A 15,702-nucleotide genomic window follows, 5' to 3' on the forward strand; every position below is an offset into this window, starting at 1 on the left:
TGAATATATACATTTATCAAATCTCCTTAATAAATTTAATATTTGAACTATAAATCTTACGATATGAAACTTTTTACAACAAATCATTATTTCAATTATCCATGGGAACAAGTCACGGCTGCTAATTGGCAGAAATACCCAAATGAATTGTCTACTCATGTCGAATCGGTTGACATTCTTAGTAGAGAAATCGATGTTGAACGTCGAGTATTACGTACAGAGAGATTGATTGGCTGTAAGCAATCAATTCCAAGGTGGTTAGTATATCTTGTTGGTGCACAAGATCACTCATACGTGAGAGAAGTGAGTGAGGTTGATTTAGTAAATAAGACCCTTGTGATGAAATCGCATAATTTGACCATGAACCATTTATTGTTGGTTAATGAAACTGTGGTTTACAAGCCTGATGTAGATATGCCACAATCACGTACAACTTTTAATCAGGACGCTGAAATCACAGCCTATGCATCAATAAAGAAAATATGTGAAAAAGTTGAGGAATGGTCAGTGGAAAGATTTGGACAAAATGCCAAAGTTGGTAAATTAGGATTCGAATCAGTTTTAGAGACTTTAAACAAGAAATGGGAAGAATCGGGTGTTTTTGTCTCGGATGTTAGTTATTCAATTATCAAAGATATAAACGAAGTCACCGATAGAACCCATAGTGTTTTAAGTGAGGTTACAAAGTTAGGCAATGTTTTCAGCAAATAATTGCCCATTAAGCGATGAACGCATTACATTTATTTCATTTTTTTGATTTTTCAAAGGTATTTCGTTTATTGGATTCGGTATTGTTGATGCCATTCGCGCCATTTACATATCTTTTGATGTCATAAATCCCTATTAGATAGCATTGATTGCTTTAATTATAGATCTTCCAGCTGTATATATCACACATTTTACATTATTAGCATAAATCTCTTAAGATTCTAGCATAAATATATTATTGCATATGATAATCACAATTGTAGCTTCCTTGCTGTATTAAGTTAGTGATTTAACTTGTCATGAAGTAGTTTGTAAGTAAATTAATTTAAAGACATGAAGCTATAGAAATATTTAATTTTGGTAAATAACAAGAAAAAAACAAAAATAAAAAAGAATAACAAGAATAACCAAAAATAACATATTAATTAATTTAAGAAGACGTTTGAATACAAATGGATGTATTGGCTCTTATGTTTCTTTATCTATATTATAGGGGAATGTTTATTCATATTGATAATTATCTATACTTCATGAAATGGCTGCAATTAACAAAAAGTTACGTATCCTGCACAAAAAATCATCTCATCACAAGAAAAATATATAACCATATTGAATATTATGATTAAGCAACTTGGGACATTGTTAGCATTTCATGTCTAGTTTAACAAACTAGTACAAAGACCATACATATTTATTTATATTTGATTCAAATCAATTCATGTTATCACCAAAGGGTAGCAAGGTTGAACCAGCCTTAAAGAAACAGAAATACCAGGATAAATCAGAAGAGTTCGATAAGTTTTTTTTAGATTTTAATCAAAACCAAATATACCAGAATAACACACGAATTCTTGTTGATCAATATGAAACCACAAGTAATGCAGAACCAAATGATCTCAACGAAGAAATAAATAAAGCATTATCAACATTCAATGAATTTAACGAAACCAATTCAATGAAACTCAACTTTAAGAATGAGACAGGTTCGTCAGAAACAGAAAGTTCCTCACCAATGGATTCACCCGGAACATTGACTAGCAGTGTAACCTCAAACGAAGAAGATGTCTTCCTTAAGGATACGAAGAAAAAGGCATCTCATGAAATTTCTGATATGGAATCGAAACTAGAAAGTAATGCTACTATGACAAGCATGGTTAATCCGTCCACTGTAACATCAATTAAACAAAGCATGATTAATACAAGCAAATTAATTTCTACTTTCACCACGTTGAAGACGACATACTTAAAATTATGTAAGGAGTTTAACTACTTACTTAACAAGTTCAAAGATAATGAAAAGATTAAAATTGAACTTATTAACGAAAATAATGAATTAAAACGTTTATTGATGGAGATCATTAAACAAAGAGAATTAGAAAAGTCAGCTACCAGAAATATGACACCCGTTTCTAATTCAAGGAAAAGAAAATGTCCTTCTTCCTGAGATTTTCATTACATATTAGCATTTAAAGCATATATATACTAGCATTCAAAATTAAATAGACTTATAATATAGACTAACCCAAAAATACGAGAAGCGTGCACGACTCGAAGTTTATGAGCTACCATTCATTTCTGTTATACTATACATCTACTAATAGTATCACGCTGACCATTACATTACAAGTTCTTTTACTTTTTATTCAGTATAACCGTAACCATTAACCCATAAAAGCTTGTTAATCGAGATATAGTCATTTCATATATTAGCAATGGCTGAAAGGACGATAGAGAATTCATCAGATCTAGGTACTTCGAAACCTCAAGAGGATATTGAGAAGCAGCAAGAAGCAATACTCCTTGAGCTAAAGATGATTCTAGAAACAGTTAGGAATATTGACAGGAATATTGTAAAGTCAATTGAATTGTTGCAAGACCCTACATCTACTAACTTGCATAAAAGCAACAACAACACTCAAAAAGACTTGAATCACAATGATTTAATAAAGAAGAACATTGAAGTGATATCAGATATCCTTAGGATGTTGGATAGCCTATAATCATGTATTGCAATATATTTGTGCATTTGTGGTGTCATCAGACTATTATCGCGTGTTCTGTTCAAAATGACTACGCGTTTTGATTGAAGGTGAAATATAATGACACTTCTTTGATAGAGAAGTTAATTAAGAATGGACCAAAAACAATCAGAACTAGTTGAGAAGTACCAGGAGTCTAAACTTCGAAAGCAAATTAATGATGATGAGGCCCATGATTCTGAAAGCGAGGATGACTTATTAGAATTGTTAGAGGACGATCCAATGATATCAAACTATAGAGAAGCAAGGATCCAAGAATTAGCAAAAGAATTTAAAAGAATAGACAACGAAGAGACCGAAAGAAGTGGATCTTTAGGAAATGTAATAGAAATTAATGACGAGAAACTGATAATGGAAATAGTAACTAACTCCGAATTAACTTTGGTTCATTTTTACCAGCCTGAGTTTGATAAATGCAAAATCATGAACAGAAGATTAGCAGTACGTAAACGAATTTTTGAAGCCATTTCTATAAGATGAAAATACTAACGTTAAGATCATTGCTGAGAAGTACCTAAACTTGAAAATCCTCATAATTAAGGCCGAAAGCGCCCCATTTTTAGTGACGAAATTGAAAATTAAGGTACTACCATTTGTTGTGATTTACAAGAATGGAAAGGAAATTAATAGAATAGTAGGATTTGAAAAATTGGGCAATGATCCCAACAATATCACTGTTGAATCTTTAGAACACTTTTTGTATGCCAACGGAATAACCAACAGACGTATAGTCAATTACGGCTCCATACAAGACCGCAACAAACCAATAAACGAAGATTCTGATGATGGCTTAGATATATAGTGTTTGTTTTGCTAATTACATTATATGAACTTAATAGGTACATTACAGTCTTAGCTTAGCTAGAGCAAGTACAAACGATAGAGATGCGGTCCAATGATCTTTGCAATAACAAAATAATAGCACAATGAAGCAGTAATAGAGCACCATTTACATGTATTTCACACCTTTTCTATCCACACATTTTTAAGTACATAGCAAATGAATAATGCTGCAAATGGGTTAATATTGTAGACTACCATAAAGAGACATAAGTACCATCTCCTGCATACAGACAACAATCACGCGGAGAAACTAAATCTTGAGGGCACCAAACACAAGCATTTGTAATCACGTGTACTAAATTGGCAAAAATTTTTTCAGCTACTCTCTGGTGAGCATTGAAGTTTTTTTGAGGACATAAAGACATCTTTTTCTTATTTAAAACTTTAACCACTTGGTAAGAAAGAAGCAGAACAGTTGCAGACAAGCCAAAATGCAAATTTTCGTCAAGACTTTAACTGGTAAGACCATTACCTTAGAAGTTGAATCTTCAGACACTATTGACAACGTCAAGTCTAAGATCCAAGACAAGGAAGGTATTCCACCTGACCAACAAAGATTAATCTTCGCTGGTAAGCAATTAGAAGATGGTAGAACCTTATCTGATTACAACATCCAAAAGGAATCCACCTTACACTTGGTCTTAAGATTAAGAGGTGGTGGTAAGAAGAGAAAGAAGAAGGTCTACACCACCCCAAAGAAGATCAAGCACAAGCACAGAAAGCACAAGTTAGCTGTCTTAACCTACTACAAGGTTGACAACGATGGTAAGGTCGAAAGATTGAGAAGAGAATGTCCATCTATCACTTGTGGTGCTGGTATCTTCATGGCTGACATGAAGGACAGACAATACTGTGGTAAGTGTCACACCACCTTCAAATCTAACTAAGCATTCTGATGTTTAATAGCGTTCGTAGACGTTTAATATAGTTTATATATATTGAATATTACGTTTAGTATAAGATTTAAATTATGTCCTATTGTAGAGTCCGGTATATTGAATCAATTTATATGCACAACTCATTTGATTCTTACTACCTGATAGTAAACAGAACAACAAATAAATCGACAACGGTGATCGAAAAGGACAATTAGTTCGGGATGAGCTTCTCTATATACGACTTGGATGAAGATATTCTCCAACTACTCAATCTTGATAACTTTTTAGGAGGTTTGTCTGTTAATGATTTTGTTGAAGAGCTAAGTAAGGATCATTTTTTGAAAGGTGCCGAAGTCAATAAACTAGAATATTTAGATCCTAAACCCTATATAAGAACATTTGAGTCAACGCTAAGGGAGTTAAAGCAATTGAATAATAGGGCCTTAGCTAAAAATTCACAAGCTGAAAAGGAAGTTGAGGATTATGAATTAAAACACAGTGAAAATGTACTTGAACTTTCATCCAAAGTAGATAGAATAACTAGAAAATTTGGCAATTTGGATACTAAAATATCAGAAGTCTCTACCAGGATTGACCCGTTAGGGAATTCGTTAAATAAGATCACTAATTCAAGGGATAGATCAACTGAAACGATATTTTTGATTAGAGCTTACCATGGATTTTATACTAAGGAGAAATACGACCCTCTTGAAAAGCTTAGAATCAGCAAAGTGTACGAAGACAAGATTAAATGTGCCAAAACAGTCAGCAATCTACTTACTTTAGCAAAGAAAATTGCATCTCCTGATTTACCGAAGACTGAACACTGCGTTACTGTTATAGAAAAGTTTAGTGAAACAATGGAAAAAGAATTGCTAAAGAAATTTGATGTATATTATGAATGTGATGAGTATGATAGAATGAAAGAAGTTGCTAATATTTTGCATCAATTTAATGGCGGTGCCACAGTAGTACAATTATTTTTGAATAAACATGATTTTATGTTGGATACAGAAAATTTGGATGACAATTCATTACTCGATAATGAGGCTATATGGAACAAATTATCAGATCCTGATTTCGGAGAAAATGTTAAGGATGAATCTACAGAAGCATTGCTTGATGGATTAAAAATATCAATCAAAGGACAAGCAAGAATCGTTCAGCAAGTTTTTGAAGATGCTACACCTGTTTTGAAGATTTTTATCCAAAGAATATATGCACAAATTATTCAAAATAAGATCAGCACACTTCTTCAATATTCTCTATCAGTAAGTACATTGGCCCATGTCAGAGTTTTACATTCTTTATACGTTTTGGTTGGTGATTTTACAAAAGACGTCAAAGAATTTTTAACTACAAATGAATTAGATAAGAGTAATGAATTGTGCCCAATATTAGATCAATGTTATTATGATTTATTCATTGAATACACTTCTGAAAGCATATATTTTAACAGGGAAAAAAAGAATTTAGAAGACACTATTTACAGTATTGTTCAAAAATTCAATTCATACAACGAAAAGGCATTATCCAACAAATATTTATCAACAAAGCTTGAAAATTTAGATAACTTAGAATATAACGAAAAGTCTCCCCAGGAGCATGATAGATTTAGCTTCCATTTCTCCGAAAAGAAGAGGCTAAATCAATTTACAAATTTCATGAAAACTCATTTATCTGAACGAAATACAAGAAACTCGACTGACCTAGAAAAGCATGATACCGACTATGAAAGATATTCTAATTTAAACATAAGTGAGGTTGAGACAGTGATTAAATCTGCGATTGAATCAGTTGCCCGCATTTTGGAATTGGCCCCCAATAAGACACCAGAGTATACTTTAGAAATCATTGAGATACTTCTTTTTGACTTTGGCAAGCTTTATATAAGTGCTGGATTAGAGGTAGCGTATGATACACTCAAGCAAGAACTGTCAAATTCTAAGATTAACTCTAATCAACCTATGGATTTAAGTTACTTAAGCACCTTTAAATTGACAAGTGAAATTTTATATTTATTATCATCATGCATAAAAAAGATTATGCTACCATGTGCTGTCAATTCTCCCACTATTAAAAATCGAATGAGTAGCTTGTCGAATAGTTATATATCGCGATGTGAAGTTTCCCTTAATATTATTATTGGTGATACAATTGCTATGATATGTAACAGAGTTGCATACTTGTTAACAAGACAAAAAAAGAAGGACTTCTTATGTGAAAATATAGTGGAAGATGACACTGAGGCATGCGAAGAGGTGTCCGAATTTTTAACAGACTCGCATGAAAAGGTTACATTATATTTAAATAATTCTAACCTTACGAATGTCTTGGTTAAGATAGGAATGAACTTTTTGAACCAGCTTTTGGAGCATTATAAAAAATTTGTGGTTAACTCTACTGGAGGTATTATTTTAACAAAAGATGTGATAAGATTTCAATCTGTTATTGATGAATGGCAAATAAACGAATTATCGGAACATTTTCTATTATTAAAGGAGATTGGGAATTTATTTACAGTACATCCAAACTTAATCAATTCTTTGGTTACAGAAGGCCAATTGGCAAATTTAAAACCCTATGCTATAAGACAATATATCTCAAAGAGAACTGATTTCAATCCAAGCTACTTGGAAAAATTTTTCAATTTTAAATGAAGTCGTATATTTGTAGTAATATGTTTCTAATATACAGAGTGATTGTGTCTAGATGAATTTGTAGTATATACCAAAGAGAACATAAATGAGAAAGCTTAATATCAAACCATTTATGAAAAATTCACCTATGTTCCTTCTTTTGTTAAGATTATTTATGATTAAATCTTTCTGCGGCTTCCACCTGTTATCAGTAAGTTGATAATCATCGTTCCTTTTGAGCTTCAATTGTTCAAATCTCAGCAAGTTGAACAAACTCTGAAAGAATACACCTGCCAAAATAAATAGTGTGCAAATAAATAGAAAAACATACATCTTCAATGCAAAGTATGGTTTCGGAAGATAGCACATTTCCGTAACATGTTTCGGTTTTTCTAGCTTTATCTCAGGATTTAAGTTATATGGGTTATGCAAAGATAGTAACTGGATAGCAGGGTATTGGATACCACAAGTCATTGATGCAGATTTTACTGTTATTTCCCTCGAAAATCTTTCGGACCCATTATCATCATATGAATATCGAACATCACAATAATCATGATCATCACCACTGAAAACTATATCCGGCTTAACAATACTGAGAACTTGTTGTGATATTCCGAATTCTATCACGGTTTGGTACTGCTTTCCTTTTTGAATGGGGAAAAGTTTATTGGATTCTCTGTATGGCCCACAAAGTTGTTTATCATTGGATCTATAAAGAGGAACGTGAGTTAACAAAACTCTTGGAAAGTGTGGATTTAATCTTTGATCAAGGCTACTTAAAAAGTCCGTTGAATCCTTGCTAACGAGTGGATCATCTGAAGATAAAGATATAGTATCTAGAAGGATTATTGAATGATTTCCTATCTCTATAATATCATTTGCTTCCCCGAAGAATGCCGCAAAGCGCTTAACTACTTCAAAGTCGATAGTTTCAAAACCAATATCATGATTGCCTGGCAATGATTCGATAGTTCTCCTATTTGGTTTCTTAGGGAAGACTTCGTTAAATCTTATATATTCATCTAACCACATCTTATTCTTCCAATCTCTTCCACCATCGAACAAGTCACCAAGAAAGATAATGGTGTCTGGGTCAAGATATTCCTGTAAGAATCTATAATTTCTATGGAGATAATTGTCACTTATCTTTTTCACGAAGTAATTTAAAACAGCCGGTCTTCCTTGATACGAACTGTCATCAACAATTTGTGGATCTGCAATCAAAGCTATTCTATGTGGTTGAGCAGCTTTATCCCAGCCTTCCCAATTTTGCCATTGGCACTTCTCCATTGACAGACGAACAGAAATGCGTTCAAAGTAGTGAATTATGACTATCCATATCACTGTTAGAACCGTTAGTATCTTCCATTTGACAATATGACAATTTTTTATAATATCGCTCTGACTTTTTGCTCTGGGTTTGTAGGTAAAGTCATGCTTATCTTGGCTATTCAGATGAAGAGGTAAGATATCATCTGTCTTTTCCTTTCTTCTATGACTCATTAAGACTAAATTTATGTGTTAAATAGTTAAAGAAAAGAGATACCGTTTCTGACGCGGGTCGAATATATGAAATATCGAAGGCTACCAGATTCAAGTGCTTTTTTTATTTTAACTACTAAAGCAAGGAATGCATTCGTGAAGGATCTACACAATGACCAATGGAAGAAAATTGAGGTCGAAAGATGAATTGAAAAAGAATACAGATAAAGCATTGTTCAATTTTGAAAACATAAACAAACTTATTCATAGAGATCAATCGATTAAGATAATTGGCAAAACATCCAACAATAGCCTATACAGATATTACGGCGAACATGAAACCTCCATACCAATCAATATTAATAAGATTAGGGACATAGAGTCATGTAATAATATTTCCCACAGAAAATCAAAACAAAAAGTAGATATACTTGAAGATAGCATTTATGAAATATTTCACAAGAAGATGAAAAAAGAAGAACGGACCATGGTAAACATAGATAGAAGCCGAATATTTTCTGAAGTCGATAATTTATATTTGCTGTTGCAATCATTGAATCAATACGATTGGATTAGGCATTTACCAAGTATCACACATATAAATGATATTAGAGATTATGATGAATTGGAAAGCAAAAAGGATCTAACGATCAAAGAAATACAAAGAATTATTAACAAGTTTGAAAACTGGAAGAGGAGACAAGATAAATTGATTAGCGATATTAAAAAGTATGACACTATTCGTGATGATTCAGACCACGAACAAGACTTTCACTTGCCCATGGAATACTTGAAACAAAAGAGATTAAAGCAACGACGCATGCAAGCTGGACCCATTATTAAATTAAACCTTCGTAATGGGTATGCTCTAGTCATTGAGCCATTTGCAAATCCTAGAATCGTAAAGATCGAAGATAAACCAAAGCATCAAGATACAATGAGAAAGTTGAAAGGAACCAATTCACTTAGGCTCAATAATAATTCGAAACATTCTTTTCGAAAGAAGGGTGTGGATGCATCTACAGAATTAAATGAATTGAATTTTCAATATGATGAACAGAAGAATATAGCTTTTGGCAAGCCGTTTCCAAATATAAAACAGGCACAAAGCTTTTCCTTAAATTCAGAATGGAGATTACGTGCAAATGAATGGAAAAACGGAAGGGAGAAGTTACGAAAAAAATTACGGAAATTAAATAATTAATATTATATATATCTAGTATGCTAATTAAATTATTTCTGAGTATTAGTAGCTATTCTGTAAATTCATGAATTACTTGAAAAAATCTCGTGTAGATAGTTCCAAAGCTTTCCGAATTCTTCAAGACTAGATTCAATCCTTCAGTCTCAATAGACAATGGAATTTCGTTAACTAACTTAGGGGGTTGTCTTAATTCTATCTCAGTTTTATTCGGTTTATAATTTTCAATCTGATTATCGGTTATACTATGTGTTGCAACTAAATGGTTTCGGAAAGTAATCAATGCAATTAAAGTTTGGGCATTTACGCATAAATTGCGTAAGTAAGCAATAGACTGAGTATTCAGTGAATCAGAATTCGTCTCTTTCAATATTTTATCAGACAAATCCAAGCCCTCTCTAGATATTACTTTATCAATTTTGCATATTAATATGAATACTTCTTCTAAAGTTGCAAAATGAATGGCTGCGATGTTAAACGCAGTATAAATTATGGTATCTCTTTGAAATGTGTTATCCTCCAATTTTGTAAAACCAAGGTTGATGTTAAATGCTTTGGCAAGAGACAATATGAGCTTTTTTCTTGAAGAATAATTCCCATTTACAATGGAATACAAATTACTTATGAAGAATCTCTCTTGATACACATTACTAGCCGTACGCTTTCTATAAGCTACCGCTAATTTTAAACCCTCTAGATAACTCGAATCAGTTAATGATTCGTGTTTCTCGAACAATTCAGTATGTAGTTCAAAAGCGATATGTCTGATATGTGGATTGGTTGTTGACTCCAAGGCAATTATATAGGGAATACAAATTTTTGGATTTGCAAAACCTAGCTTAATTACTAACTGAACAAACTGAACAGGTAATATAGCGAATTCGTCCGATTCTTGAAGACAAAACTTTAAAATCTTTTCCAAATATCTCTGAATTATACCCGCGCAGATACCATCATTTACATATGATTTAGCATCACCATGAAAAACTGCAACATCTAATTTTATTTCAGTAGATGATTTTGTTTGAACGCCATTTAGTTTCTTTGAATTGTTATCCTCATTCTTTAGGAAGTCCATAAACCCTTGAATAATAGTGCGCTTGATATCTACGTCAACATCATCAAATTCACGATCTAGAATTTTTAAGATAGCATCAGACATAAACAATTTTGGATGAGTAGAACAAACGCTTATGATATTCTTGATGGCAATTTTTTTGATTTGGGACAGAAAGGTAGACCCACAAAAAAATAATAAAAACTTTGTAATAACACTAATTACTGTTTCGTTTTCCTTCAAGCCAACGCGGGCTTTTATGTATACTTCCCTATGCTTCTCAAGTTTACAATATGTCCCAAAGCATCCAAGTAGATGAAGCAATTTATGTAATTTAGTATTGAAATCTATCTTTTCGTCTCTTTTGGATAAATCAATAAATGGCTTTATAAGTTTCATACACGAAATTGATGCGTTCGCTAGTTTGACTGTATCCTTATTCATATAGCACAATCTCCAAACACAAGGCATAGCTTCATGTAGCTCTTTTACGTTAAATTTGGTGAGCCGACGCAATAAATATGTCTGGGCAGCATCAACAAATGCAGGTCTTAATGCTGCAAAACAAGGAAGGACATGCTTAAGTATTTGCAAACTATAGAAGCAAATAGGCTCTCCTGAATTTTTTTCATCTACTAAATAAGGTTGTAATGAAACTAGTTGATCTTGAGTCATTAACTTACCATCACATTTTACAAATGTGGAGATAAGAATTAATGCTTTCACAATTTGTGTCTCGGAATTAGTATTAACACAATCAATTATTCTATCCAAAGTTTGATCTATGATTAATCTTACAGTCTGCATCACCCTAGGGTCAGGATTACATAGAACATATTCTGTTAAGAATGTTTCAAAAAATGCTGTAGCTTTTCCTCCAATGCTTGTAACTTCCATTATAACATCTGCTATTTTCGCTGTGGCTGTCAGAAGATGCCCCAAATCCAATGATTTTGCTTCATCCGCCAATGAAGTGAACCATAAGTCAAGCAAATAAGACTTTGCAATATTTGCCATTACATCATCCTCGTCGTCTAATCTTCTTAAAATTTTCATAGATATTTGACTTTTAATTGATATATTATCTGTATTCAAATACATTTCTTTTGAAAGTTTAATTACGCGTTTCCTCACTTGAATACTTTCGTCATTTAAACGATCACATATAGGCTTATGAAACTGATCAATTACTTCTGGTTTCGACAGCATAAATCTACTAATCAAATCGATAACTGCATCTCTAACCAAAGGAGAGGAGTCCAATAACCTCTTAGAAACAGATTCCTGTATTTTAGGTGATACTAACAATGTAGGATCAATATCAATCAATGATGACAAAGTTCTTATTGCTTTAGTTTTTGATTTGACTTTTGTACTATCTAATGTGTTAACCATCACATTAAGAAAACTATCGAAAAGGCCTAGTAGTTCCTGGGTTAATAATATTTGTGAATATGAAGATATGGACTGGGAGTCCATATTTGATTTCAAGGTTTGGTTAAGGTTAATATTATCGTCAGCTAAAATATCTAAAAGACGACCATATAATAAATTCACATCATGCTTAACTGTGGCCAGTTGAGAAGAACTATCGTTGTCAGAATTCAATGCAGCTAATTGATTTTCTGTATTCTTATGGCCATTATTCTGAACAATGATTTTAAGCCGGCAAATAAATTTCAAAACTAAAAACCTGAAAGCTGTAATATACTCTTTATTTTTCATAGATTGCAATTGCACGTATTCTAGCGAATCCATAAAGCATCCGGAATAGAATATAATATCTTCATTGGTGGAATTAATATTGAATTGATGAACACCAGTATAAGATTGTTTCAACTCAAAGATTTTAGTGCCAATCAATCCAGCTAATTCTAGCGCAGAAGTTTCAATCTGTGAAGAATATGATCCTGATTGTATAACATATAGTAATGCTTTAAAGATGGATACAAGTAAAATTTCAGCAGATGGCCATTCAGGAAATATTACAACCGCAAGTAAATCTTCCAAAAGTAATTCAAGATATTGCTTTTGTTGACTATCAGGATTGTTATATAACTTATTCATCAAAAAAGCAGCAATGTCATTTGATACTCTTGTAACCTCTTCGTGCAACAAGAAAACATTTTCAATGATACCCTTTCTTTTGTTTTCCACAAATGAGTTGTATTTCTCATCAGAGTTCATTTCCCTAGCTTCATTCGCATCCAGAGAAAATCTCGATACGTCAAAGCTTTGTAGCAAATTCAATAGCAATACAGTTGTAAGTTGAATATTACCACCTCTATTTAATTTGAAACGCCGAGCTGCAACCTTCTGCGTCGGTAATTTATCGAAGTTTGATAGAATTTCGTTTAAAATAAACTGTCTCTGGTCTGGACGGTACTTAAAAATACATGTAAGGACCTTGCACGAACAAACTCTCAAGTTATCAAAATTACTCACACCAAGTATTGATGCTTTTTCTTTTAAAGTCGAGTCTGCAAAAATTATAATGACAGATAGGTATTCAAGTCTTGTCAATAGATATTCGTCAACTTCATTTTTTTCAATATGACTGGATATCATATTTTTGATTGAGCAGATGTCATTAAGTAGTCCTGAAACAAAACTTCTTGAAATATTTAGCACTTGAACATCGGGTATTGTTCTACTCGCAAAAGGAACAATTACTTCTTGGACTAATACGTAAACTAAGTCAATGATTGACCTGAAATATTCGTCCAAAAACAATTGCTTATTATTCCTCCTGCTATTAAGTACCAGCAAAATTATCTTTGCTGCAATAGTACCATTCAAGGCCAGCTCGAATAATTTCCGTAAATCATCATAATTTTTCATGAATTCTTCAAAACTATTAACATCAATAAATTCAATTACTTCATTCCAGTGGGTCAGTATTCCTTCATTGATAGATCGAACACAAAGTTTTTCGATTCTAATTAAGTATTCAAGTTCTATTTGGTCAATGACATGATCATTCTGAATTCTCAATAAACGATCTAAAACAAAAACTAGCGTCTCGGTATTTAATAGTTTGCTTTCACCATGGATAAAAAAGTACTTATTGCCATTGGTACATTCATCAATTAAACCAACATCATTAATGAATCCTATTAAATCTTCACAAGCTCTAGTTTTGAGTTGATCTCTTTCCAAGAATGACGTCTTTTGAAATCGTTTAATCTGCTGCGCAGGACTTGCATCTGAATCATCGAATAGCCTTTTACTCTGATCCGATGAATGTGCATCAGAAAGCTTAACATTTTTACGGGATGCCTTTTGATCGTCCATCTTTTTCTTCTCAACTTCGAATTTCTGGTTGTATTTCTCATTATGCTGTTGAATAGATAAAACATCGTTTGCATCATAATCATCTTGAACTGAAAGCTCCGATTTATCTAATTGTGATATGTCCAGAATATTAGTACCGTGTTTTATAGAAGAGTCGTCAACATCACCCATCTCTTCAAATAGCCTTTTCTCAAATGGCGGAAATGCAGGGATCTTTTTCCTATCTAGTAGATCATTCTTTGCTATAATTGGTTTCTTGAAAGTAATATCATCTAGCTCGTTGTCCTCAAAGGAACGGAAGTCTTCTGCTAAATAGTCAATCACTTTACTAAAATAACCTGGATCATCATTCATCGCAGATCTCATTTTATAGGCAACAGACGATGAATTGAGCTCTTTCTCCTCGATATCACTCGATACCGCATCTATCGTATTAAATGATACCAATGGAGCCAAGTCTTGCTTCGGTAGTAGGTGAAGTAGTGGAACTGTACCTAGGCCTTCTCTTAAATCAGTCGGATGCAACTTATCGGTCGTCATTAGTGAAATATTTCAACAACGCCTGCCAGCGGTTCTGTGTTAAATCTTCTAGAATGACTGTTAGTGACACACCAATATATAGGTTTAAAATAAAACAATCCTTAGTAAGTTTTACTACAGTCAGGATACTTTTTCTTAGCTAGCCGCCAACTTAAATGGTAGATTTAGATTTTAGATCAGTATAAATTTATTGAATTACGCGCCTATACAGGAGTGATTTATGTTACAGAAATGATTGCAAAGGATCAAGCTTTTCAAATCTTAGATCGCCTATTTGATAAAGGTCAGTTTGCCTTACTAAAGAAAAGCCTCTCGCCCTGCCCAACCAATTTATATAAAGATTTTTAAAAATTGAATGAGTATCGAAATGGTTAGTAAAGTGTGTTTGCAGCTTTTTAACACCTCTGATATTATTCAAATACTCTCTAGTAGTTAAATTGTATGATGTCAAAAATATATGGAAAATTAATAATGGTAATGGATACACTAAAGCCAAAAGACTGTAAATGCAAAGAAGGAAGCTCACCGGGTATTTAGATATCGAGCTGCGAAAAGTTGATACTGATGAATCTATGACCAACCGATAATAGAATATGTGAATGAACGATATCACAGACATGAGTGTACATCCTATAACCGCAAATAATAGAAACCACAAAAAGTATTTGTAATTTCGATAGCCAATACAATTATTTAAAAAGACGCAATGGTGATCATGGTTGATGATACATGAATTACAAACCGAGCAGTGACTTGCCCTGGGAGGTCTCCAAATGTGACAGGTTGTGCAATACTTCAAACCAACGCCTTTATGATCTTCTGCATTATATGGTAATGAAATAATATTAAAATATTCGTCTGGTGGGCTCACTTTAGAAGCCGTACTTGCATTACTCACAGAATAAGGAACATGAATATTACGAGGCAACATTCCAGGATCAGACATCGAAGATTTTATAAAAAACGATATCGTTATTAGCCAAAAGTAGCTAAACAATATGACTATGGACGGATTTAC

General features: G+C 32.8%; 9 protein-coding genes across 9 annotated transcripts; 7 read left to right on the forward strand and 2 right to left on the reverse strand.

Annotated features, from left to right (window-relative positions):
- Positions 1 to 63: 63 nt before the first annotated feature.
- AC631_02017 (uncharacterized protein) lies at positions 64 to 711 on the forward strand (the record flags this gene model as incomplete). Its single annotated transcript, XM_015610847.1, has 1 exon — positions 64 to 711. The coding sequence occupies one exon, from the start codon at positions 64 to 66 to the stop codon at positions 709 to 711; it is 648 nt and encodes a 215-aa protein (XP_015468301.1).
- A 715-nt stretch (positions 712 to 1,426) lies between these two features.
- Positions 1,427 to 2,152, forward strand: AC631_02018 (uncharacterized protein; the record flags this gene model as incomplete). The annotated part of the gene is made up of 1 exon (XM_015610848.1): positions 1,427 to 2,152. One exon carries the CDS (start codon positions 1,427 to 1,429, stop codon positions 2,150 to 2,152), a length of 726 nt encoding a protein of 241 aa, XP_015468302.1.
- Positions 2,153 to 2,420: 268 nt separating this feature from the next.
- On the forward strand, positions 2,421 to 2,708 carry AC631_02019 (uncharacterized protein; the record flags this gene model as incomplete). Its single annotated transcript, XM_015610849.1, has 1 exon — positions 2,421 to 2,708. One exon carries the CDS (start codon positions 2,421 to 2,423, stop codon positions 2,706 to 2,708), a length of 288 nt encoding a protein of 95 aa, XP_015468303.1.
- A 132-nt stretch (positions 2,709 to 2,840) lies between these two features.
- AC631_02020 (uncharacterized protein) lies at positions 2,841 to 3,227 on the forward strand (the record flags this gene model as incomplete). Its single annotated transcript, XM_015610850.1, has 1 exon — positions 2,841 to 3,227. The coding sequence occupies one exon, from the start codon at positions 2,841 to 2,843 to the stop codon at positions 3,225 to 3,227; it is 387 nt and encodes a 128-aa protein (XP_015468304.1).
- Positions 3,228 to 4,021: 794 nt separating this feature from the next.
- Positions 4,022 to 4,477, forward strand: UBI3 (ubiquitin-ribosomal 40S subunit protein S31 fusion protein; the record flags this gene model as incomplete). The annotated part of the gene is made up of 1 exon (XM_015610851.1): positions 4,022 to 4,477. The coding sequence occupies one exon, from the start codon at positions 4,022 to 4,024 to the stop codon at positions 4,475 to 4,477; it is 456 nt and encodes a 151-aa protein (XP_015468305.1).
- A 212-nt stretch (positions 4,478 to 4,689) lies between these two features.
- Positions 4,690 to 7,128, forward strand: SEC10 (exocyst subunit; the record flags this gene model as incomplete). The annotated part of the gene is made up of 1 exon (XM_015610852.1): positions 4,690 to 7,128. The coding sequence occupies one exon, from the start codon at positions 4,690 to 4,692 to the stop codon at positions 7,126 to 7,128; it is 2,439 nt and encodes an 812-aa protein (XP_015468306.1).
- A 48-nt stretch (positions 7,129 to 7,176) lies between these two features.
- AC631_02023 (putative lipid phosphatase) lies at positions 7,177 to 8,613 on the reverse strand (the record flags this gene model as incomplete). Its single annotated transcript, XM_015610853.1, has 1 exon — positions 7,177 to 8,613. One exon carries the CDS (start codon positions 8,611 to 8,613, stop codon positions 7,177 to 7,179), a length of 1,437 nt encoding a protein of 478 aa, XP_015468307.1.
- A 151-nt stretch (positions 8,614 to 8,764) lies between these two features.
- Positions 8,765 to 9,796, forward strand: AC631_02024 (uncharacterized protein; the record flags this gene model as incomplete). Its single annotated transcript, XM_015610854.1, has 1 exon — positions 8,765 to 9,796. The coding sequence occupies one exon, from the start codon at positions 8,765 to 8,767 to the stop codon at positions 9,794 to 9,796; it is 1,032 nt and encodes a 343-aa protein (XP_015468308.1).
- Positions 9,797 to 9,845: 49 nt separating this feature from the next.
- Positions 9,846 to 14,684, reverse strand: AC631_02025 (cohesin-loading factor complex subunit; the record flags this gene model as incomplete). The annotated part of the gene is made up of 1 exon (XM_015610855.1): positions 9,846 to 14,684. One exon carries the CDS (start codon positions 14,682 to 14,684, stop codon positions 9,846 to 9,848), a length of 4,839 nt encoding a protein of 1,612 aa, XP_015468309.1.
- Positions 14,685 to 15,702: the final 1,018 nt, after the last annotated feature.

This window comes from Debaryomyces fabryi (genome assembly GCF_001447935.2).
Source record: "Debaryomyces fabryi strain CBS 789 chromosome Unknown contig00032, whole genome shotgun sequence".
In the NCBI taxonomy this organism is placed as follows: domain Eukaryota; kingdom Fungi; phylum Ascomycota; class Pichiomycetes; order Serinales; family Debaryomycetaceae; genus Debaryomyces; species Debaryomyces fabryi.